Genomic DNA, 22,320 nt, shown 5'->3' on the forward strand with positions numbered 1-22,320 from the left:
CAACAATAAATGTAGTGTCACAGGGCACTTGCTGGTATCCGAAAGTGCAACGAGAAGACATTGGACTTCTGTAGGCTAAAACACTTACTGATGAATTTTGAACTATGGGGGTATCCAAAAATCCTTTGTTGAGGGTTGCATTCCAGACCCGCATAAGAAAAATAACTCCGAGATGCGGCGATTGGCCTCCGCAAAAAGAAGTACGATGAGATTCGTAGCACTACCTTGGCATCGACCTCAGACGTCAAGGGAAACGAGAAGATTTGTTATTCAGAGCTGTAGCTTCTGCAAACTCTCGGATTCGAGTAGTTTCGAGATAGCAGGCACCAACGCTGTTTTTTTGTGTATAGTGCAGGCAAGTACATTCAGCCCGCCCTAGCTAGTAGGAGCAGCACAATGCAGGCTGGTCTCTGGCGAGCACCAAGTTTCGACAATGCTGTTGACAGCAAGATCGGCATAACGACAACTAGGCTGACGCCCAAAGCATAACGACAACTGCGTTGACATGAATGCTGCCCACTCAAGTGCCCGGAGAGGCCCCGCCGCCTCGGTCTCCAGCTAGACCTTTAGGATAGAAGTCTCACTTTGCAATCTACCTTGCTAATACAACTACGGCCAACTACCTGGGAACACCGCCGGCTCCCCCCGCCGTGTCTTCGTTTCGTGACGACACCACATTGTGTCAACTATAGTATCGTCTAGAATTCGAGACGATACTATAGTTGACACAATGTGGTGTCGTCACGAAACGAAGACACGGCGGGGGGAGCCGGCGGTGCTCCCAGGTAGTCAGCCGCTGAACAACTCTCTTGTTCGTCGAACTACACCCACATTTGCTTGTTTGTAAGAAATTGGTTTCGCATTTACATGTGTCATTTCAGCACTGTTTCATTTTGCAAAAAAAAAAAATGTAGCTGCGCACTTCATTTTACTATGAAACACTACACTACCGCGTCGCCGGCGAGCTCCGAGATTACTTTCCTAGAACAACTTGCTTCTGCATCCTACGCAGTTCGTACGCGATGGCCGTTGCAGTCGGTCTTTTGGTCGGTTCATGGATCAGGCACCGGTCCACAAGATCACGTAGCGCTGGTGGGCAGCTATCACCAACCACCGGACGAAGTTTGGCTGACGCCACTTGGTGCAGGATCGCCATGTCGGAGAGTGCTTGTCCGTTGGCTCCACGCGCGCTGCTATATGGGATCTCATTCGTGTCGAGCTCGGTGAGCAGGACTCCAAAACTGTAAATATCTGCAGCCGGACCGTAGTTAGTATCTCCAGTGATCACTTCTGGAGCGAGCCATCGGCCAGTGCCCACCCCTGCTGTCATGGTATTTTCTTCCGACCGGAAGCGAGAAGTGCCGAAGTCGCTCAGCTTCGCTTGCAACTCGGATGTGAGCAGAACATTTCGGGACTTGAGATCTCGATGAACCAGCGGAGGAATAAACGAATGAAGATACACAAGAGCTTCAACCACCCCGAGGGCGATAGTGAACTTCTCCAGGTAATGTCCGCGGATGCATATTGGAAGACCATCACGTTGACTCCGGACGTTCTCCAAGCGGCCCTGGATGCAGTGAGCTACAAGAAGAATTATAACCGCGTTGTCACCAACAAGTTCTGTCTGTACTACATCAACAGCACCAGCTCGCGAGTGAACAGTGGGCTTGTCAATTATCTTATCTCGGTTGACGGCTGTGAATCCTCGCAAGTCGTGGAGGGGGGCGTCTGCGATATCTACTACTGCAAGCCGTACAAGTACGAGTTGCAACTGGCCCAGAAAGCTGCTGGAAGTTACGAGTTCGGCGTGACGTCCGTCTGCAAGACGGTGGATCAACCAAAGTCCGCGGACGACATCAGAAACGAATGGAGCAACGTAATGCCAGAGATACCCGCAGAGGTGCCGGCCCCGGAGGAAGAAGTCCCACCACCCTCAGTAGGAGAAGCCCCACCAGAGTGTACTCATTGAATGCAAATATCCAAAAGGGCTGCGACTAGCTGCTAGCCGCCACCGATGCCGAGCGATCGCGGATGTTGACCCCTTTACGCAGATGACGATGGAAGTAGTCGTAGGTGAGCTCGACAGTCTTGATGTCGAATCAGCACAAGAGCACCACGGTCGGAGTATTCACCCGTCGGACCGCTTGGCCGCGGGAGGGCCCCTTATACGCTGTTCTCGTGTGCGCTCCTTTCGTCGTGCTGCACGTAATCGCCTTATCTCGCAGCAAAGGTCACAATTAACCAGGAATAGACATTGGTGGCGTGCAAAAGCATTCTTTAACAGTGCCTCGCCGTGACGGAGCTTGGCTCGGGACGACTCCAGCCCCACAAAAACACCTTTTATCACGACACGCATTTTATGCTGTGGGATACTAGTCGCTTTCATACCGCAGACCACGTTCATTATTCGCTCGATGAATGACGCGTCGGTAAACCCAAATTTGACGAGCTCTGCGTCTTGGTAACGACGTGGGTCGTTACCTAGCGTCCCCACCCAGCGGCCAATATCCGAAAATACCAGCTTACCGCCCTTTCATTCCGTGAGATGGCCAAAGGAGGCGATGTAAACTCCGTAATTAAACAACCAACCGTTCACGTTTGTCCGGTGTACGATAGAATCTGTCGTCTCCATTAGAGGATATGGTAGTTCAGCTCCACAAAGTACACTGGGCGTTTTTCGTCGAGGGAAGCACCAATGTCGCGCAATGCCGCTATCATTTCGGCGCAGGTCTTGTCCACGAGAGCAGGTATCGCCTCTGTGCCATCACTTGGAGGGGGCTCGTCATGTCGGATTCCTAGCACGATCGCCATTTCGGCGCAGGTCTTGTCCACTAGCGCGCGAATCTGCTCCTCGGGCTCTCCGCGCTCGGCGTCGTCGATCTCCATTTCCGAAGCGCTCCCCACGTCAATTGCCTCAGCAGCAATTTCCCGCCTGGCGCGTAGGATCCCAACAGTGTAGTCGCTCGTACGGTCTTCCTTCAGCTCTCTTAGCTTGCTGGGAAGTGCCTCAACCAGCTTGGTGTGGGCCTCAGCGGCAGGGTTCCTAGTTTGCTTTTTTGAGGATGGGGTATCGCAGGGTTACCCACCCATTCACCCAAAGCGAGTATTGGGTGGGTTAATAAAAAACACACACCCAGTCGTTTTGGGTGCCGAATACTTTAATTTATTTTTAGGCAATATTTTAATGAATAATTACGGTCCGGAAAGACTTTTCATTAAGAAAAAGAAACAACGGTTTTTGCACAAGCCTCGACGGCGTTTTGATTGACGAAGATCGTCAAGCCGACGTGCAACTTCTTCGCGCGATGGCTCAGGCTACCCCACCGCCAAGCATGGCAAAGCTAGCGGTGTGGGTGGAGGTGCTGATGGGCAAGGTGCTGGATGCCGCAGACATCGCAGCTATCCTCGAGACGCCAGCACCGGCCAAGTCGACAGTCAGGCCAGCGGTCAAGGCCACAGCCAAGTCTGCGGACAAGCTGGCGCCGTCAACCAGATCAGCGACCAGGGCCAAGCACCCTGACATGGAGAGCGAACTGATCGACCGGATCGAGAAGGAGACGAACAAGAGTCTGCCGGCGCTCGCCCGAGAAGGCCACCCCATCCTGTCCGGCAGAAGCTTGGTGAAAATCGCGAACGAGATTCTTGGGGCGACGGAGGAATCGGGCGTCGGAAAGGGGTGGGCGACCAACTTCCGTGAAAGGAACAGAATCCGAGCCAAGGACATTGCCGAGCAGGACGGCGAGGACGAAGAGAAGGACATTCCGGACGACGAGACTACATTTGCTGAAGCATCCGACACAGGCGGGCCAAGTCGCCGGTCGACCAAGGCGGTGGTCCGAGATTGGTCGTATGCCGACTCGGACGGGGTCGCCTCCTTCGACGGGAACGAGTCCTCCGAGTTCGTTCCCTCGGAGGAGGAGGACGAGAGTGATTGCCAAGAAGTTCGTCCCCGTCCCCGTGGCAAACGAGGGTCGCGAGAACGAGGAGGTGAACCTCAGCGTTTCTCCGAACAGCCCCCGACGAAGAAGTCCAAGTCCACGGACGAAGTTGCTATGCTGAAGCAGCGTGTGAGGGATCTAGAGCGGGGGGCATCGGCGATGGAGTTGGCGCGGGCAGCGGACAATGTCGAGAACGAGAAAAAAATCGAGAAAGCGCTGAGGACTGTCATCGCAAAGTTGCGTCCGGTCTTGATCAAGATGCTGGAGCAGAACAACACGATGCTGAACGCCCGCACGGACAAGAAGATTGAGGCGGCCAACAGCAAGACCAAGAAGACGCTGGACGCCCGCACGGACAAGAAGGTAGAGGCGGCCAAGAAGATGCTGGACGCCCGCATGGACAAGAAGATAGAGGCGGCTAACAGCAAGACCAAGGAGACGCATGTTCGTGGTAAATCCACAATATCGCCGACGACGAAGGAACCTACAACGAGAGCGCAAGCCTTCACGCCTAGAAAGCCCAAAAGCAAAATACCTGCGCCATCTTCGGACTCAGATGACGACCTCGTGCAGCAGGTTAATGCTATGCCACGGCCCGACAAGTTGAAGATGGCCTACGGGCACCAGGAAGCTTCCGACAACGAGGACTAGCGTCGTGGAATATTTTTTTTCTGGTATATGAGTTGGGTCAGTTTTTAACTTACGAATTATTAAGTCGAGTCTAGGTGTTGCTTAGTTTCTGCGTATGCCACCAGTGGGTCCCTAACACTTCGTATGTACGAGTCGATTCTGATGACATCAAATTACTTTGGCAGGAGGTCTTCCAGCGTCCATGTTCAACCACGTGCAATTCGATGGTACCCCCGGAGGACCGCGAGTTCCTGAAGGCGGTTCACGGCGAGGGCGACGACATCCGCTGCCAGTACCAGGACGCCGTGAACACGTACGCGTTGACGTGCAAGATCCGCGACGTGACTCTGGCCAACTAAGCCGGTGCTTAGCAAGTGATGAACCTCGTAGTATGAGCAAACGAGTGTAAAGCTCGATGAGTATATGGCGCCGCGCGTGCTGCGTGCCCGGCAGGAAGAGGTGCAAGTCGTGCGGCAGCTGGCCACCGTGCGTGACTGACGTTGCCGAGGAAATAAGCGCTGAACCAAGCATAACATCCGCGACTTTGCTCTTCGGATACTCCATCGAGCTGTTTCCACCCGAAATCATGCTGACAACAACAACGTTGTGTCGAGTACCCAACTACAGCCGCACATTCTTCTAGACTCTTCGTACAATGTCGTGACAGCAGATGACAAATTGACAGTGTCGATGGCTAAGACCTGATCGTTGCTCACCCAAGGCCACGAGCTCGTGTAGTCCGCGCAGCCACTACTGTCCAGCTCCGCGTTGTCGTAGTCCCCTGCTGATCTGGCGGCAACTTCTTGCTCACTTTCATAGGCCCCGAACACCACGAGCACAACGAGCGTCGTCGACGATTCGTCCACGGTCAAGCACTCGTACGTGCAGTCTCCATCCGTGACGCAGTCCGAACCAGAACAACTCGACTCGGACGAATAGCCCACGCACAAGTCGTACCCGTCACAGCCAGAGCACCCGTCGGTCGTGAGGGTGGTCGACCCAGCAGCGCATTCCGCCGCCACCAGGTCGGACCCCAATATCGAAAGGAGACCGAGAATTCCCAGAGTTCGAGTCATCAATGGAAACGATCGATTGCTCGTGCTCTAGGTGAGTTGATGAATGAAGACGCTTTCGTGCAATGAAGTGTACGTACGTGACGAAGGGAACCCTTCGTAATGGTCCATTACCCGCCCGATCTCGACTTCAGTTCCTGACTGGTATCCTATCTTGTACTACACTCTTCGTTCCGATTGAACAGATTGAGACGAGACGTTGGGCTGAGATGCATGTACTTTGCATAATTATTTGATAGACTTCTACATACAACATCGATGCGGGTCTCAATTGAGCTCGCTTAGGGTCAAATCGGCTGCAGATTGAGCGAGCACAGCTGCCATGTCCTTCTTGATCAAACGTAATTGATACGCGATAACTGCCGCGGTTGGTCTCATTGACTGGTCCTCCACGAGACATTGCTCCACTAAATCCTTCAGCGCTGGACTGCAATCCGACCCTACCTCGGGGTGCAGCTTGCCGGTTGCTACCCGATGCAAGATCGTCATATCTGACAGGATCTTGCCATTTGACCCACGGGCGTTACTGTACGGGATCTTGTTCGTGTCGAGCTCCGTCAGCAGTGCGCCGAAGCTGTAGATATCGGCAGCGGAGCCATAGTCCGTGTCACCTCGAATGACCTCGGGGGCTAGCCATCGGCCCGTGCCAACTCCACCTGTCATCGTATTCTCCACTGATCGGAATCGTGAAGCACCGAAATCACTCAATTTGGCCTTGAAATCGGATGAAAGCAGCACGTTCTTTGATTTCAGGTCGCGGTGAACAAGCGGAGGAACAAACGAATGCAAATACACGAGAGCCTCGATGACTCCAATGGCGATGTCAAACTTGTTGCTAGTCCAGCCGATGGGAGTACTCGGATCGGAGAGATATCGCCGTAGATCGCCTCCGTCCATATACTCGAGTAGCATCTGCAGATCACTTTCGATCGTCCACGCTGCTCCGACGAAATTAACGAGATTTGGATGATCGAACTTGGCGATTAGCTTGATCTCCTCGATGAACATGGCTGTGTGCTTCTTTGTTCGTCTTTCCGGACGCAATCGCTTAGAGGCGAGCAGTTGGGAATCACGGTATCGTACTAGCCACACCATAGCAAACGCACCGTTGCCTAGCTGCTTCAGGTCTTTGACATCGGCCGCGCGCACTTGCAACGAGAGCAGATCGGGGTCGTTCCAGATCGACATGAACCTGTCAGGATTTCTTTGTTCGGCCTCCTCAGTAGGTGCAGAAGAAGGATATGCTGTAGTGCCCTGGATCGATGTAGGGATCCCCATGCTGCCATCGACAGAGGTAGGAATTCCCATACTTTCGTCGTCATCATGACCCGCCGTTTGGTTCGCCATCGAAAACTCTGTGGAGGTCATTGGAATGTCCATACCAAAGACAGCGGAGGTTCTCTCGCCGTATGGTTGTTGTTGGAGCACAAGGTCGCTGTCAATTGAAGGGAAACGCGTTCCGCTGAATTCGAAATCGGCAAGCTTTTGTCGTGTGATGTTTTTCTGCTTTCGTCGGTATAGAACGAAAAGGAAGAGGGCAAATAGGACCACCAAGGCTCCACAGATCACTCCGACGATCATGCCTGTCGATGAGGACGAAGATGAGCTGGTAGTCTTCGTGTCCGTTCCGTCCACACCGGTTGCACTTGACGCGGTGTTGGTACCGCTAGTCGTATCGCTTTTCGTAGTGCTCGTGGCATCGGCACTTGTGTCACTTGATGAGGCAGTAACTCCAGAGCCAAGACACACTGTCACGTCATGAATAGCGACTTGTTCACTATCATCGCACTCGAGACCCACCGTAAAATCGGATGCGGAAAGATACAGCGTCTCCAAGTCATTCAAGAAGTTTGCCTGCTCGCGCGTGAATTCTCGAACCGAGAAGGAGTTACCTGTCAGATTTCTGTAGCATCGTAATGGCACATTAGACATTTTCAACACCAGTTCCAAACAAATGCGCCGCGGGGGTAAAGTAAGGCAAACGTACAGTGTCTTCAGATACGAGTGCTTGTAGATAGCTGTAGGAACACTTGTCAAGTTGTTTTCCCCTAGAAATCTACGCACGAGGGAGTCAAAGAATGTCAGCTATTATCGTCGTAGTGCGCAACAGCCACTTGGTGACGTACAGGTATTCTAGATTCGTGAACACGCCGGTAAAATTTTTGATACTGTTTCCCTCCAGACTCCTGCATGGTCAGAGTACATACAAATTATGATCAACCAAGAAGCATTATCGCCAATTCTTGTATGCATCAATCACGTACAGGGTAGTGAGGGAGCCGATCACGTCCAAAGTATCGACTGAAGTGATGTAGTTGTAGTCCAAGAGCCTAAACACCCGATCACCAAAGGGTGAGCCGTCTCCAAAAGAAAAAAAAGACTGAACGATGCGACTTACAACTGCTGAAGCGATTTCATACTGCTCAGTTCTGCTGGGAACTTCGAGAGCAGCGTGTTGGTAAGCTCGAGGTTTGTGACAGTCGACGGAAGAAAGCTCGCCAAGTCGTCAGCCTGGGCTGTCAAGGCGAGGTTCTCCAGCACCACCCTCGTCACTGCCGTCGCGGACGAAATGAAGTCCGAGGTCAACGTGACGCTGACCACTTTTCCCTGTGGGTAGTTCACCGCAGCAGTTCCTCCTGACATAATGCTACAAGACAACAGCGAAAACCACCATGGGGTGAGTTCCAGTGCCCGAATAACGATAAATACTCAAATGAGGAGACCATGAACGTACAACGTCTCGACTGCAGAGGACAAGGTGATGGTCCCTACCGCAGTGACCTCATCGTTACTTGCCGACGGCCATGTATCTGTGAAATCCGGGTAGCCCGACACGGAAAACCCGCCTGCCGCCGTCTCCTGGGCGCTTCTGAACCCGCCGAAGTCAATGAGCACGTCCAGCGTCGTCAAGTTCCCGTCGACGCTCATGCAGTCGTACGTGCAGTCTCCATCCGTCTCGCAGCCTGAGCCGGAGCATTCGCTTTTCGACGTGTAACCGAGACACAAATCGTAGTCCCCACACCCCGAGCAGCCCTTGGTGGTGAGCGTCGATGATCCAGAGGCACACTCGGCACTAACGAAGTTGGGCCTGGTAATCAACACCAGCCATAGCAGCCCCACTAGACATCGATGCCAAGCACCGCATGCTACCTGTGCATGTAGTGGCGCTGCCATTCTCCGCCACAATGCAATGTGAGACTGTCGAGTCGGAACGGTCAAAGTGTCAATGCAGAGTAGCGACGAAGGCAGATGGTGGAGAACGCTTGCACACCGACGATAGAGACACGAGCTCGACGTCAAATCCTTGACGCAAAACAAGCTGGGACCCCACCAAGCTGTCTGTGGGAACGACTAGTGCCACTGAGACCAGATGCGAAAAGATGGATGTAAAGTCCGCGAGATACTTTCGACGATGGGTGACACAGTGCTGCATGGGCGATTTAATTAGCGGAGTGGAAAGCTCAGAGCACGTCATGCCATTGCTCGGACAGCCCATTTCGGTGTCCTTTGTCGCTATCGTAGTAATGCGAGCAATACTTCTGTAAAGCCCCAAATGCCGTGGCGAGGTTGTGGGAGCACCTTCCATGACGAAAAAGCCATGCAACAGCGACGGAACTTCATCTCTGTTGTCAAATACTTAACCCTTATTAATTTCACCTTCCTCGGCTGCTCGTCTAGAGCGAAGCAGTCATTTCCTTCTGCAGCACTCGCAGTTCGTACGCGATGACCGTAGCGGCAGGCCGCTTGGATGGGTCTTCCACTACGCAACGCTCCACCAAAGCCTTCACGGATGCCTCACAAGTGGATCGAACCTCGGGTCGTAACGTTCCGGTTGCTACGCGGTGCAAAATCGTCATATCCGAGAGGATCTTGCCATTCGAGCCGCGGGTGTTGCTGTACGGGATCTGGTTCGTGTCCAGCTCAGTGAGTAGCGATCCGAAGCTGTAGATATCCGCAGAGCACCCATAATCGGTATCACCACGAATCACTTCCGGGGCTAGCCATCGACCAGTGCCCACGCCTGCAGTCATTGTGTTCTCTACTGATCGGAATCTGGAAGTGCCGAAGTCGCTCATCTTGGCCTTGAAATCCGACGAAAGTAGCACGTTTTTCGACTTCAGGTCGCGGTGAACAAGTGGAGGCACGAACGAGTGTAAGTACACAAGAGCTTCGATGACGCCAATGGCGATGTCAAACTTCCTGAATGACCAGCCGAAAGGTGTGCTAGCATCTGCAAGATATTGTCGGAGATCTCCTCCGTCCATGTACTCAAGAAGTGCCTGGAGATCGCTCTCGATTGTCCACGCCGCTCCAATAAACTTCACGAGATTCGGATGATCAAAATTGGCGATCAACTTGATCTCCTCGACGAAACTCGAGGTATGTTTCTTCGTACGACGCTCCGGCCGGAGTCGTTTGGAAGCCAATAGTTGCGACTTCCTGTATCGCACTAACCAGACCGTAGCAAACGCTCCGCTGCCTAGCTGCTCTAGGTCCTCAATGTCGTCCACTCGCACTTGCACTGACAGCAACTCTGGGTCGCTCCATACAGACAAGAACGTGCTAGGCTTCTGTTTCGGCACGGTTTCCAACGAAGACATCGGGTATGCCGTGGCACCTTCGACTGTGGTCGGGACACCCGTACTGGCACCATCTTCGGTTGCCGTAGGAATACCCATCGCGACGCCACTAGCGCTCATGGGAATTCCCATGGGGACGCCGGTGGAGGTTCTCAATCCACCGTACGTCTGCTGTCTCCGTTCGCGATCACTATTTGACGAGGGGAAATGGTCGTCTGCGGTGCTGCTCAACTTGGAGTCGATGAAATTCCTCTTTCTCCGTCGATAGATCACGAAGATAACGGCAGCGATGATCACAGCTAAAACCCCAAAAACGATACCAACAATCAAGCTTGCTGACAGGGAGGAGTCCGCTGCTGAGGTAGATTGAGTATCAGATCCATCGACACCTGCTGCACTTGAAGCACTTGCTCGGTTACTCGACGTGGCAACTCCATCGCTAAGGCACACTGTCACATCTTGTACCTTGACCTGTTCCATCTCTTCGCAGTCCAGATCAACCACGAAATCGGAGTCGGAAAGCACTAAAGTCTCCAAGCTGTTTAGGAAATTTGCTTGGTCTCGTGTAAAGGATCGAGATTCGAATGAATTTCTTGTCAAATTTCTGCGTGCGAAACAGAGCGTTAGATACAGTATCAACCCCATAAACAAAATAGGTGCTAACGCACAAGGTACTCAGGTGCGAGTGGCTGAATATGGCAGTGGGAATACTTGTTAAGTTGTTGTCGCCCAAATACCTGCAGAGCACCACAAACTAGGTTAGTTCATTCACTTTCGTGGTTAGTTCATTTACTTCCGGCTTGTTGTCGAATTTGTTAACACCTACAGGTACTCCAGATTAGCGAATACTCCTGTAAAAGACTCGATACTGTTGCTCTCAAGGCTCCTGTGAGAGAGAAAAAATGGTCAGGTGAATAGCTCAAAACCCGGCCTCAACATTCCAACCGAAGTAGCGCACGCACAGAGTTGTAATGGAGTCGATCACGTCCAGGGAGTCTACAGATGTGATGTAGTTGTAGTCCAAAATCCTATTCATCAAAATGTCGAGCGTAAGATTCTTGCATCCCCTCCACAAAACACAAAACAAAATACCGTAAACCACTCACAGCTGCCGGAGGGAGGTCAGGTCGCCAAGCTTTGCCGGGAATTTCGAGAGCAGCGTGTTGTCGAGCTCAACATACTCCACAGTCGACGGGAGTAACGACGATAACGATTCAATCTCGCCGTCGAGGTCGAGGTTCTCGAACATTACCTTAGTCACAGCAGTTGCTGCCGAAATGAAGTCCGCGGTCAAGGTGACACTCGCCACTTTACCTTGCGGGTAGTTCACGTCCGCGCTTCCGCCAGACATGATGCTGCAAGAAAGCACGCATTAGATTACCTACCACCCCAACATGCGCCAAACAGCTCGAACCTCTTCGACGTACAATGTGGTGACTGCGGAGGACACGTCGATGGTGCTGACTGTAGTAACATCGTCGTTGTTGGCTGACGGCCACTTGTCCGTAAAATCCGGGTACCCGGCCAAGTCTGCGTCGGTGTAGCCCCCCGCGGCCACTTCCTTTGAACTCTTGAACCCTCCGAATTCGATCAGCACGACCAACGTGGAGAGGTTGGCGTTAACGCTCATGCACTGGTAGGTGCAGTCTCCGTCGGCCACACATCCGGAGCTGGAGCACTCGTCCTCGGAACTAAACCCCAGGCATAAATCGTACTCTCCGCAGCCGGAACAGCCCTCAGTCGTAAGCGTTGACGACCCCGCTGCACAGTCAGCGGTGACGCCACTAAGTCCATGCAGGGCATTGAGGATGAGAGTCCACGCCAGAACCAAACGGCGACCAGATGACGTTGCCCCCATTGCCGATAACCTCGACTGACACCGAAAAGACCAAATGCGCAATGCCCAAAGCTAATGGAGAGGAGGGCGCGGAGGCGTGGAAGTTTGGGCTCTCTCATAGACACGGAGTCAAATCCTGGAGGCACTCGGCTGGGGCCCGCGAAGTGCTACCCCGGAGGTGGACACACTCAAGTACTAGTATTATCGGATCACCGTCGACCATGTGGTCGCCGCGAAGGATGGCGTGAATTTTGAAGCGCGTTGTGTACCTACGTCTGCGCTCTCTTGGCTCGCGACTTGATCAGCGTTGGCTCCAGAGCCTTTTGCTGCACTGCGATCACTCCACCGAGCGTGACACCGACTGAATTCACATGGAGGTCGCTACACCTCCAGCCGCAACAGCGGCTGCAGTCGCCACTGTCGTTCTTTCGCGCAGCGAGACTACAAGCAGCGCGATGACTGCGAGCACGTTACCGGTACCGCTGTTATTGCACCGGTAGCACATCCAGCGAGATGCGTGTCGGAAGGTCCGTGTTCAACTCGCTCCAGCAGCGTCAAGCGCAGCGACTTGAGGACCGACGCACAGAACCTCGGCACCGCTGCACCATCGAAACTTCGAAACGCAGCCGAAATATCTTCCATTTTGCCGTACTTGTTCAGTACATTTTAATATTAAAATATGCTGTATTTACAACTACTACAATGCATGTACATGTACGTGCAGCCCATGCCAAGTCAGGTCGGAAATGCTTCACCAAAAACCACAAGCCGTGATTGCAGTTCGAATGTTCACGGTACGAGTGCTTACGTATCGTGGGGATTTTCCGCCAATCCCCGCTGTCCTCTCCTCTCACTGGCCAGATTTCACCCCTCACGTTGAAGCTCGCGCGCTCGTTTAACTTCATCCTCACTTGTCAATTTCCTCCAAGCAGCGCACGTCAAAGCCTATTCCCTTATTGCCGATCCGCAGCCATGGGCTTCATCGCGGACCGCTTCGACCTGGAGAAGCAGGTGACGTTCTACCTGTCGTACCACGACAACAAGGTGAACCAGTACATCCACCTGGCCTGCATCTGGCCCATCTTCGTGTCGGGGCTCATGATCCTGGCGCACACGCAGCCGCTGGCCGAGACGCCCGCGTGGCTCTCGGCGCTGCCCTGCGGCAGCTACGCGCTGCTCAACTACTCGGCCGTCATGGCCGCCGTCTACATGCTCTGGTACGTGGCGCTGGACGCGCTCGCGGGCTCTCTGGGCGCCGCCATCGTCGCCGGCTGCTTCCTGGGCGCCAACTACTTCGTCGCGGAGGGCGCGCAGGCCCTGGGCGTGCACAGCCTGCACGCGGCGCTGGCCATCCACGCCACGGCCTGGATCCTGCAGTTCATCGGCCACGGGGTCTTCGAGCGCCGCAAGCCGGCGCTGTTCGACAGCCTGGACCAGGCGCTGATCACGGCGCCCATGTTCGTGCTGCTGGAGATCCTCTTCCCGCTGGGCTACCGCCCGGAGCTCTACCAGCGCGTCACGAAGCAGGTGCGCATCAACGTCAAGAACTTCCAGGCCTGCAAGACGCTCTAAGCGGGAGAAACAAGGGCCGCCGTCCTACGACGACGTGGTTCGTCATCATCTTCATCTTCATCAAAAAAACAAAAAACAAATGCATTGTCGGCGCCGTCAAAATATCAACTAAGGGATGTATGTGTACGCTGATGAAGGAGTGTGTGTCTGTGTGTGTGGTGGGGGGATTAGGACGCGACGACGATCTCGGCCATCTCCGTGAGGCTCTTGGCGATGCCCTCGGCGCCGCTCACGAGGCAGTTGAGCAGCAGCAGCTCCTCCATCGACACCTTCTCGTACCGCCGGTCCTCCAGCAGCCACTCGACGTACGCCGTCTTCATCTGCGCGGCGATGTCGCTGGTGGAGAAGTCCTCCACGTTCAGCACGTCGTGCTCGCGGCACATGGGGCTGGACGACGCGGCGGACGACTGAGACGGCTTGTGGCCGAGCTCAACGGACGAAGCCTGCGAGGAACGGCGGTAGCCCTCGTTCGAGGGCATCGGCGCGCGGGAGGTGTTGACCTTCGCGTCCAGTGCGTTGATCGCGTCAGCTGTGAGAGGAGCTTTCAGGTGAGTGCTGTCGCTGGGATGCACTGCCCCAGACTCACCCTCGGCGCCCTTGGGGCCATCGCTCTCGCTTCCTTCGTCATCCACGCCGTCCTCGTTGATGCAAGGGAGCGCATTTTCGTGCCGGGCCAGCAGTGCCGGTGCCTTCGGTTTTCGTCTAGTGTACACCTCGACTTCCAGCTTGAGGCCGTTCTCCAGAGCCTCCATGAACTCCTCGAACGAGACCTTGCCGCTTCTGTCTTTGTCGACGGCGCGCATGAACTCCTCGACGTACTTGTGGATCTCGCCCTGCTTCACAGCCCCCGACTGAGCGAAGATCGTCTCTAGCATTTCAGCGACCTCGTCGGCGTCGATTTCGCCGCTGCAGTCCTTGTCAGCGAGACGGAACGCCTCTTTCACCTGCATGAAGATGGCGGTTTGGTCCGGGTCGGAGTACAGGAAGGCTTCACCAAACAACATTTCGAGCGTGTTGAATGACTCTTTCGCCGCCGTCTGGAACTGTGCGGCTGCAGACTGCCACTTCGCGTGTGTGCTCTTGTCCGTCGACGGTCTCGCAGCTGTGAGACTGTCGCGAATGTCGATGCTGTTGAGGTGAACGCGATTGTGCTCGACGCGGTAGTTGAACCAACGCAAGAGTTTGAAAAGCAGAGTGTTGTTGTTCAGCAGTCGACGCGAGCTTTCGAGCACCTTCTCGTACTTCCGGACCGAGAAGACCGGGCGCCACAGCAGCGGCTCCGCTTGCGCCTCTCCAAGCAGCGTGGTTTGAGCTACATGCTTCGCCGGGATCTTCACCTGCAGGATCTCGCGCAAACGTTCCATTGTGTCGGCGTCCATTGTGCTGGAGCTATTCAAGTGGTGGCCGAACAGGACTTCGAAGGCCTCTAGCTGCAGCTTTAGTGTCTTCTGGATGCTTCTTCGCAGCAAGTTGGTCGCGCTCTTGGGGAACATCAACAACTCGACGAGAATGAAGAGCACGATACCCACGGAAGTCTGAGCAAGACTCGAGTACGAGCTGATCGCGATGGAGGAGGCATTATCCGAAGCACTCGCGTAGCACAAATCGGATTGACGCATCAAAATCCCCGTCGACACGAAGGCCGAGACCAGACCAGCGTACGAACCGTAGCCGCCCACGTAGCACACGTACATCGAGATGGCGATCCAAACGAAGAGTACGATATCGGAGAGCACAACGTTAAGGTACAACGGATCGCAAATTTGTGCGATGAAGAACTGGAAAACCGAAGGAACGACACTGCCAGCCACGACGCCACCAACTCGATTTACCGTCGCGCTGAAGCTTCCACCGAGGTAATTGCCAAGCACATATGCCACCGTGCTTGGTACGGTGGCGTTGAACCCGTAAACGTACACGGACAAGAAAATACCCATCACAATTGCGATGGAGCCTCTCATCGCCGTCAGCATGGCGTGACTATTGGTGTAGTGGTGTGGCTTGAAGAAATTCCTGACCGAGGCGAAGATGAACGACCGGATTCGGTGGGCATCAGTGTAATTCTTCTTGTTGTGGATATCTTGGAAGTCGATCATTGTGCTGCAGAAGGAGTTGAGCGAGAAGAGAAACAGGTTCAGTGGCACATTGCCCGCCATTTCTTCAAGTGTAACTGGGTGCGTGCGCAGCGTGCGGTTCTGCGTTGACCGGTAGCGGTGGAGCGTTGTTTCCATCTGCGCTTCCAGACGAGGAATCGACAAAAGCTTCACCTCTGCAACGTTACAGGTATGACGTGGACATTAGATCAAAACTACAATCATATCGATGAGTTGTCAAGTACTTACCACGGGAGGCCGATTGCACTTCACGAGCAATTTCGTTAAGCAAGTCACCGGATCGCGTCTGGATAACGTAGATTTCACGCTGCAGTACCTTCATGTACGTGAAATGGAGGTGCTCGTATTTCTCAAGCTGCATGGCGTAGCTGAGCGTGCGCAAATCCGAGATCAGAGACCCGACGAGCTTCACGTAGTTGAACATGATGGGCCGGTGGAATCGCAGCGCGTAGTGGAAGCCAAACGACTGCTCCCACCACGCATCTTTTAGCAGAGCATCCATGCGGCGGTGACGCCCTGCGGCAGCATCAAACTTGCGCTGGAGCTTCAGCTTCAGGAAGTTCATGTGCTCCATGTTCTTGTTCTTGAAGCAGTAAGAGTCCACGATGATGTTCAACAGGTCGAGAATGTCTTCAGCCGCACCCTTGGTTTCCTCGCGCAGACGATTAATCGCGCTGTATCACATCCAGTTCAGTGTCAACTGAAGTACGAAATATACACGCTGCAGTGCAGAAAAAACTTACAAGATTGGGTAGGGAACGAACATGATGCCGAGTGAAACGAGTGAGCCGACGATGCCCACGAAGAAGTACACCTCCAGATTGCGTAGGATGTTGGCTGTATGAAAGCTCGAATCATCCGACGTTTTGAGCCCGGAGCCGACTGGGTTTGCCGGGTTGATGATCGTAAGAACTGACAAACAGCCATACTTTGTAAGCACCTTAGACAGCAATCAATACATCTATGGGAAGACTTACTGAAGTAGAGGTTGTTGGCCACAGCAAATTTCTTGGTAGTAGCAGCGAATGGACAAACCAGCACCGCCACCGTGAAAATGATCATCCAGGGTAGCGTCGTGTAGAAGTTGTGAAGATTCACCCAGTACGTGCTGGAGGAAAACGCCTGCTTAATCTCAATGTAGCCGTCGTACGGATTTTCAGCGTCTTTGTCTTGCGTGTGAACGTTCATGCATGCAAACAACAGGATACTGTACACTAGCGCCATGCCCACACCCAGGAAGGCCTGCCATGCGATCATGAGCGTGCTGCCGATGTTCTTCCCCGTAGTGAATAGAACAGCAACCGCGCAGTAGCTCAAGCCGCCCAGATAGTACCACGACGGGAACAAAACCCACTTCTTGCCGTCGTCTGAGGGATTGTAGTCATGTACTCGCGTCTGGATGCAGGAAGCAATCAAAACTCCACAAGCGACGCGAAGTGACATTTGCGTGTTGAATCGGAATTCCGCTGTCATAGTCAAATAGCTACCGAGTTAATTGCTTCCACTCACCAACCAATGCACAACCAAACAAACCTTACATGAAAAGCGCTGCTGCTCCAAGGAGGTTTTACGACCTCCTTCAAAGTCGATGCGCAGCTTGGCCGCCTTATCAGCGAAGTCGTCACTACCAACACTGCCAGCGGTTCCTCTACGCTGAGGTCGCCGCACAAGCGAGTTTGAGCCGCGACGGCTAGCACTCTCATCATCGGATGCATTTCCAGTGTGCAATGGCACGGTAAGGTCGCTGCAAGTAATAACTTGTCAGTGCAACGTTGGCATGTTAAAGTGTATCCCAACGGACATACATACCTGTTAGGCGTATTTCGTGGTGGAAGTCGACCCACCATTGCCTCCACTTGCACTTTGCTGCACCACTCTCTGTGCTAACGAGTGCTTCTCCTGCTTTGGGAGAAACTTGTGAACTGAAGGCTCGTTCGCTGCTGCGCCGGAAGACCCCTAGGCACGCAGGTAGCCAGTGGTCGTTTCAATATGCGTCTGAAGGTTTCGCAAGCGTCAGGAAACGAAAGCGTGTGCGCCATACACTCATACACCGCAGCTTGCAAGCTCCATTCATCCGCTTGAAGCTCGCGCTATCCGTTGGTCTCTTGAGGTGGCCAGCGCCTCATCGGTTCGGCTGCAAAGCCGACGCAATATTTCGCGGCGCGAATAGGCACAACGGCCAGTGAACGCACACAGCGCCACTACCTGCTTGGCTGCCCAGGGGTTTCTCCCCACGGCGACTAGCGTTTCGGAGGCGAATGCACTTGAACACACTGGTGCAGTTGACGCTGGTTATGCAGCGACGGGCATTGCAGTTGAAGGAGTGCAGGAGGTACCTAAGCTGTGGGGTGTTCGCCCCGAAAATTATATTGAATGGGTTGTCCCCACTCACCAACGTCTTCTATCCGTAGTATGCCGCTACCTGATGCACACATTTCTGCAGTGGTAAAGGTGTCGGCAAGTGTTTCTCGACTATAAAATGGCCAAATCGCCGCGAGCGCAGTGCTAAGAAGGAATTCATTTGCAGTGATTTAGTTACCCGAGGAGGTATTGTAGTGCGTCGTATACCCTTCGACAACCAAGTTGGTGAAGCTACGAGTCGAAAGTGAAAGTTTTGAGGAAGGATGTACACTGCCACAGCCGTATCCAAGTGAAAGGGTTGTCCACGGAAACAAACTCTGCCTAGCATGAAGTGAGCAGTGCATGGATGCTACGCGCGCCCTAGGTTACCATCAACGGTAGGTCGTCCAGTGCATCGAAAATCGGCTTCGCCTCCTTGTAGTACGCTGCGTACTGCTTCGCAATTGACGCCTCCGTCGCGGTGTTCTTGGTGCTGAATATTAACCCGATGACCTTCTTTGGCTTGATTCCTAACTCAATCCACCGATCGAATTGAAATCCCTGCAGTTGCACTGCCCGAGTTTTCGAACCCTTGACTCGCTTCCCGGCTTGAAGGGCATTTGCCACCATGCCATCATCGTATTTGGTCGACGACATGATGGTATTCATCACAGTTGTCTTCTTGGTCGGGCTCTTGCTGTTGAACGCATTCACGTAAGACGTGAGAATGCTCACAGCCGGGCTGGCAACAAGTTTACCCACTCCGTCGTCGAGCTTTAACAGCTTGAACACGTCAACCGGGGACTTCTTAGCAGCGAGCCGGGACCCGAGTTGCTCCCTTTTTAATGCCCTCGCCATGTCCTCGGTCTTGGAGAACTGCGTCGCTCGTTCAATCATCGTTGCGACAGCTGCATCTCCGTAGGTCTTCGTCAGCGAACTGAGATCGCTCTACTAACCGCTAAGGCCGCTGTCGAGGGTGACGGTGGCAAGGGCAACTTTTGTGGTATCACCTATTGAGTGCGTCATCGTTGATGCTTTTTAACAAACAAACAAACACTGGTTTGTAACCGATCCCCGTCATAACTGTTATATTGTGTACTACACACAATCTCGCACCTCCAGCAGCGTAGTGCAAGAATGGACGCGGACGACGCCGTGTACGCCTCCATCCTGGCGCGCGTGGCGCGGCCGGAGCTGGACGAGCAGCTGCACACGGTGCTGCGCAAGGAGTGCAGCTCCATCGGCCGCCAGATGCGCCGTGCGTCGTCGTCTCTGGCCGCCGCGCGTCAGCTGCAGGCGGCGGCGGAGTTCCTGCGACCGAGCGGAGACTGGCGGCCCAAGACGCTGCAGACGCAGCTCAAGGGCCTCGAGCAGCTGCAGAGCAGGCTTGAAGCGGCGCTGGAGCAGTTGGAGAGGGGCGGGCGGAGGACAAGAACGAAGAAGAAGAGGAAGCGGCCAGTAGGAAGAGAAGAAGAAGAAGTCATTGAAACGAAGGAGAAGAGTGAAGAGGAGGAGAAGCTTCGGGGTGGAGAGGTCATCGTGCTGGATGGAGACGATGATGACGATGATGAGGTTGTGCAGAAAGATAAGAGCGAGGAGGTAGATCAAGTTGTAGAGGCAGAAGTACAGGGGCAGAAGGAGGAGGACGAAGACTCTGGAGTTGAGGTCTTGGAGGTTGTGACGCTTGGTGATACGGGGACGGACGTGGAGACGAAACCTGCAGAGTGTGAGATGGAGGATAGTGAGGAGCCAGTAGCGGAGGAAATGATTGGCGACGACGAGGAGGTAGAAGATGAGTCTGAAGTGGAGATTTTAGAAGTGGTCGCGGAACAAGAGAGGATAGAGGAAAGTGTTGTGGTAGAGTGTGTGAAAGAGGAGAGTGCGCTGTTGGAGAGCCATGTTGAAGGTGATGACGGAGATGGAGAGGCAGGTGAAGAGATTGGAGTGTTGCCGAACGGGTTAGTGAGGACAACGAGTGACACAATTGTTCGCGTGAAGCAGGAGCCGGTGGTGGTACTTGACCAGCAAACGCTCGTGGAAGTCGGCCAAAACGAGATGTGCGAGACTGCAACGATGGACGAAGCAGAAATGAGCCAAGTTGTGGAGTCTCCGATGGAGTTGGAAGTGCTAGAGTCGTCCGAGGAATCGGCGGTGGACTTGGAGATGTCGGATTCAGAACAGTCGGCGATGGAGTTAGAAGTGCTCGAATCCGACTCCGATGCTGATGATTTCTCGCTGTGTCAGGAGTTGGTAACTAAGCTGCAAAACGGGAACGATGCGACCCAGCTGGCTATGTTTCCACAGACTGTAGCGCAACTGCGCTTGTATCTGCTCGAGTGTAAACACCTTGAGGTGGATGAATATTTATTTGTACACAAGAGAATCACTGACAAGGAGTTCAAGGAAATGGGTCGTGCTATCGAGGCTCTCGTCGATGTGGGCATGGATTTGCCGATGAGACCGAGGATCAAGATGGCGCTTAATGACTTGCTCACGATCGTTGAGCAACTTGAACACGCACTAGGGGAGCTGCCCGCGTTCTTGCTTCCGTGCGTATTTGTTGCTCGTCTGGAGTAGGGCTCATCGATTTCTGTTGCTGATTCTGTATGTGTTTGCTTGTGCTTTCAGGGTCATAGACAAATTGTCAAACTTTTTCTTGCCCATTGCCAAGAAAACATTGACTTCTCAGGCAACGCAGTAAGCTTTGGGGCGCGTCGTGTGCATTATACATAGGACTGAAGTGATGCAGCACGTAAACGAGTTGTCGTGACGAAATGAAGTGTACATCTACAGTGTACTACAGTAGATAATGGCGTCCAGAATCAACACAGAACATTCGTGTAGACATACAATATCGCCACGCAGCACAGGTATGATCGTCTAAGGTAACTCGCTCGACCGAGCTTGTTGATTACTTATGCTCGTGTTGCTTCTAAGATCTATAATACGTAGCGCTGGCAGGCAGATCGCAAGTCCCACCCGTCAATTGGACTTGTGTACGGCCACGCGGATGTTCTTGCCGTTGAACGGATACCCGTCCATCCTCAGCGCCAGCGTCATGCCCTCCAGCGCTGCAAAGCGGACAATTGCCACACCCACGGTGCTGCCGTCGGGCATCGTGGGCATCTGCACGGACACCACCGCGCCAGCGATGCCAAAGTAGGACGCCACATCCGCCTCCTTCGTGGTTCCCCACGGCAGGTCCGACACGTAGACCTCGTAGGTGGCGTCGCTGCCGGCCGCCTCCGCCGCCGCCACCGCCGCAGCTGTGCGCTCCACCTTGACCAGGAAGTCCGACTCCTCCGGCGCCTCCACCCGCTGCCTCTTGACGCGGGGCTCGTCCGCCGCCGCGCCGTTCTGCGCGCCGTACGCCGACCGCTTCTTGGCCAGCAGCTCACTCGACGACCTGCAACGACAACCACAACCACAACCACCACCACCACAACAACAACACCGTCAGAAGGAGCCTGCTGCACCCACTGGACCCGCCGCATCAACTCACTTGATGTAGGCGTCGATGTCCCCGTGCACGCCCGCCAGCTTCTGCAGCACCGTGCCCATCTTCTCCAGCGTGGCCTGGTTGGTCAGCGGGCTCAGCAGCACGGCCGAGATGAGGTGGTCCAGCACCAACACCAGCTCGTTGCGCAGCGCCTTGTCGGGGCCGGCGAACGCGTCGTCGCCGATGACGGCCGCCACCGTCTCCACGTCCGCCAGGTTCTTGTCGATCCACGCGTCGCTGCGCTTGCGCGTGATGCGGTGCTGGATCTTGGCCAGCAGCTTGGCCACGCGCTCGCGGCCCTGCTGCTCGCTGTGCTTCTGCTGCGTCTCATTGGCTGCGGAGGCGGAGGAGGAGGACGCAGTGGGCGGCGCCAGCGCCTGCAGCTGGCGCTGCTCGGCCACGAAGCCCTTGAGCTCGGCGCTGAAGGCCGCGTACTTGCGCTTGATCTCGGCGCACGTGGCCGCGTTCTCGCGGCTCAGCGGCACGTCCAGCTTGGCCACGGCCTGCTGCACCTGGAGCGCCTGCTCCACGCTCTCCAGACACGTCTGCATGCGCGCCTGCAGGTGGCGCAGCTCGTCCTCGATGGCCGACGAGCAGTACGAGCGCAGCGCGTCGCCGCCCACGCGCGCCAGGATGCGCTCGAACCCGCTCATTGCACTCCACTTATCGTTTATTTGACTGGAAGAGGTCAGGTGTACCGAAGAAAGGGTACATAATGGAGGCGGACGTGATTGGCG

At 54.3% G+C, this 22,320-nt stretch overlaps 11 protein-coding genes across 11 annotated transcripts; 4 read left to right on the top strand and 7 right to left on the bottom strand.

Annotated features, from left to right (window-relative positions):
* Positions 1-1,426: 1,426 nt before the first annotated feature.
* IUM83_17355 (SAP domain-containing ribonucleoprotein) lies at positions 1,427-1,969 on the top strand (the record flags this gene model as incomplete). The annotated part of the gene is made up of 1 exon (XM_067942307.1): positions 1,427-1,969. The coding sequence occupies one exon, from the start codon at positions 1,427-1,429 to the stop codon at positions 1,967-1,969; it is 543 nt and encodes a 180-aa protein (XP_067782492.1).
* Positions 1,970-2,631: 662 nt separating this feature from the next.
* IUM83_17356 (uncharacterized protein) lies at positions 2,632-2,886 on the bottom strand (the record flags this gene model as incomplete). The annotated part of the gene is made up of 1 exon (XM_067942308.1): positions 2,632-2,886. The coding sequence occupies one exon, from the start codon at positions 2,884-2,886 to the stop codon at positions 2,632-2,634; it is 255 nt and encodes an 84-aa protein (XP_067782490.1).
* Positions 2,887-3,332: 446 nt separating this feature from the next.
* On the top strand, positions 3,333-4,927 carry IUM83_17357 (NAD binding dehydrogenase; the record flags this gene model as incomplete). The annotated part of the gene is made up of 2 exons (XM_067942309.1): positions 3,333-4,382; positions 4,754-4,927. 2 exons carry the CDS (start codon positions 3,333-3,335, stop codon positions 4,925-4,927), a joined length of 1,224 nt encoding a protein of 407 aa, XP_067782491.1.
* Positions 4,928-5,908: 981 nt separating this feature from the next.
* IUM83_17358 (TKL protein kinase) lies at positions 5,909-8,799 on the bottom strand (the record flags this gene model as incomplete). Its single annotated transcript, XM_067942310.1, has 7 exons — positions 5,909-7,544; positions 7,629-7,697; positions 7,768-7,827; positions 7,906-7,971; positions 8,040-8,288; positions 8,376-8,729; positions 8,792-8,799. The coding sequence occupies 7 exons, from the start codon at positions 8,797-8,799 to the stop codon at positions 5,909-5,911; spliced, it is 2,442 nt and encodes an 813-aa protein (XP_067782498.1).
* A 516-nt stretch (positions 8,800-9,315) lies between these two features.
* Positions 9,316-10,353, bottom strand: IUM83_17359 (TKL protein kinase, variant; the record flags this gene model as incomplete). The annotated part of the gene is made up of 1 exon (XM_067942311.1): positions 9,316-10,353. The coding sequence occupies one exon, from the start codon at positions 10,351-10,353 to the stop codon at positions 9,316-9,318; it is 1,038 nt and encodes a 345-aa protein (XP_067782518.1).
* Positions 10,354-11,043: 690 nt separating this feature from the next.
* Positions 11,044-12,079, bottom strand: IUM83_17360 (TKL protein kinase; the record flags this gene model as incomplete). Its single annotated transcript, XM_067942312.1, has 4 exons — positions 11,044-11,107; positions 11,184-11,249; positions 11,328-11,576; positions 11,649-12,079. The coding sequence occupies 4 exons, from the start codon at positions 12,077-12,079 to the stop codon at positions 11,044-11,046; spliced, it is 810 nt and encodes a 269-aa protein (XP_067782478.1).
* Positions 12,080-13,030: 951 nt separating this feature from the next.
* Positions 13,031-13,630, top strand: IUM83_17361 (uncharacterized protein; the record flags this gene model as incomplete). The annotated part of the gene is made up of 2 exons (XM_067942313.1): positions 13,031-13,102; positions 13,178-13,630. The coding sequence occupies 2 exons, from the start codon at positions 13,031-13,033 to the stop codon at positions 13,628-13,630; spliced, it is 525 nt and encodes a 174-aa protein (XP_067782441.1).
* A 167-nt stretch (positions 13,631-13,797) lies between these two features.
* Positions 13,798-17,591, bottom strand: IUM83_17362 (putative transmembrane protein; the record flags this gene model as incomplete). Its single annotated transcript, XM_067942314.1, has 6 exons — positions 13,798-15,899; positions 15,973-16,418; positions 16,488-16,656; positions 16,722-17,210; positions 17,283-17,488; positions 17,554-17,591. The coding sequence occupies 6 exons, from the start codon at positions 17,589-17,591 to the stop codon at positions 13,798-13,800; spliced, it is 3,450 nt and encodes a 1,149-aa protein (XP_067782477.1).
* Positions 17,592-18,465: 874 nt separating this feature from the next.
* Positions 18,466-18,981, bottom strand: IUM83_17363 (putative secreted RxLR effector peptide protein; the record flags this gene model as incomplete). Its single annotated transcript, XM_067942315.1, has 1 exon — positions 18,466-18,981. One exon carries the CDS (start codon positions 18,979-18,981, stop codon positions 18,466-18,468), a length of 516 nt encoding a protein of 171 aa, XP_067782440.1.
* Positions 18,982-19,221: 240 nt separating this feature from the next.
* IUM83_17364 (uncharacterized protein) lies at positions 19,222-20,785 on the top strand (the record flags this gene model as incomplete). The annotated part of the gene is made up of 2 exons (XM_067942316.1): positions 19,222-20,633; positions 20,713-20,785. 2 exons carry the CDS (start codon positions 19,222-19,224, stop codon positions 20,783-20,785), a joined length of 1,485 nt encoding a protein of 494 aa, XP_067782439.1.
* A 281-nt stretch (positions 20,786-21,066) lies between these two features.
* IUM83_17365 (Pre-mRNA splicing factor) lies at positions 21,067-22,236 on the bottom strand (the record flags this gene model as incomplete). The annotated part of the gene is made up of 2 exons (XM_067942317.1): positions 21,067-21,490; positions 21,587-22,236. 2 exons carry the CDS (start codon positions 22,234-22,236, stop codon positions 21,067-21,069), a joined length of 1,074 nt encoding a protein of 357 aa, XP_067782438.1.
* Positions 22,237-22,320: the final 84 nt, after the last annotated feature.

The sequence above is a fragment of the Phytophthora cinnamomi genome, assembly GCF_018691715.1.
Source record: "Phytophthora cinnamomi strain GKB4 chromosome Unknown Contig106, whole genome shotgun sequence".
NCBI lineage: Eukaryota > Oomycota > Peronosporomycetes > Peronosporales > Peronosporaceae > Phytophthora > Phytophthora cinnamomi.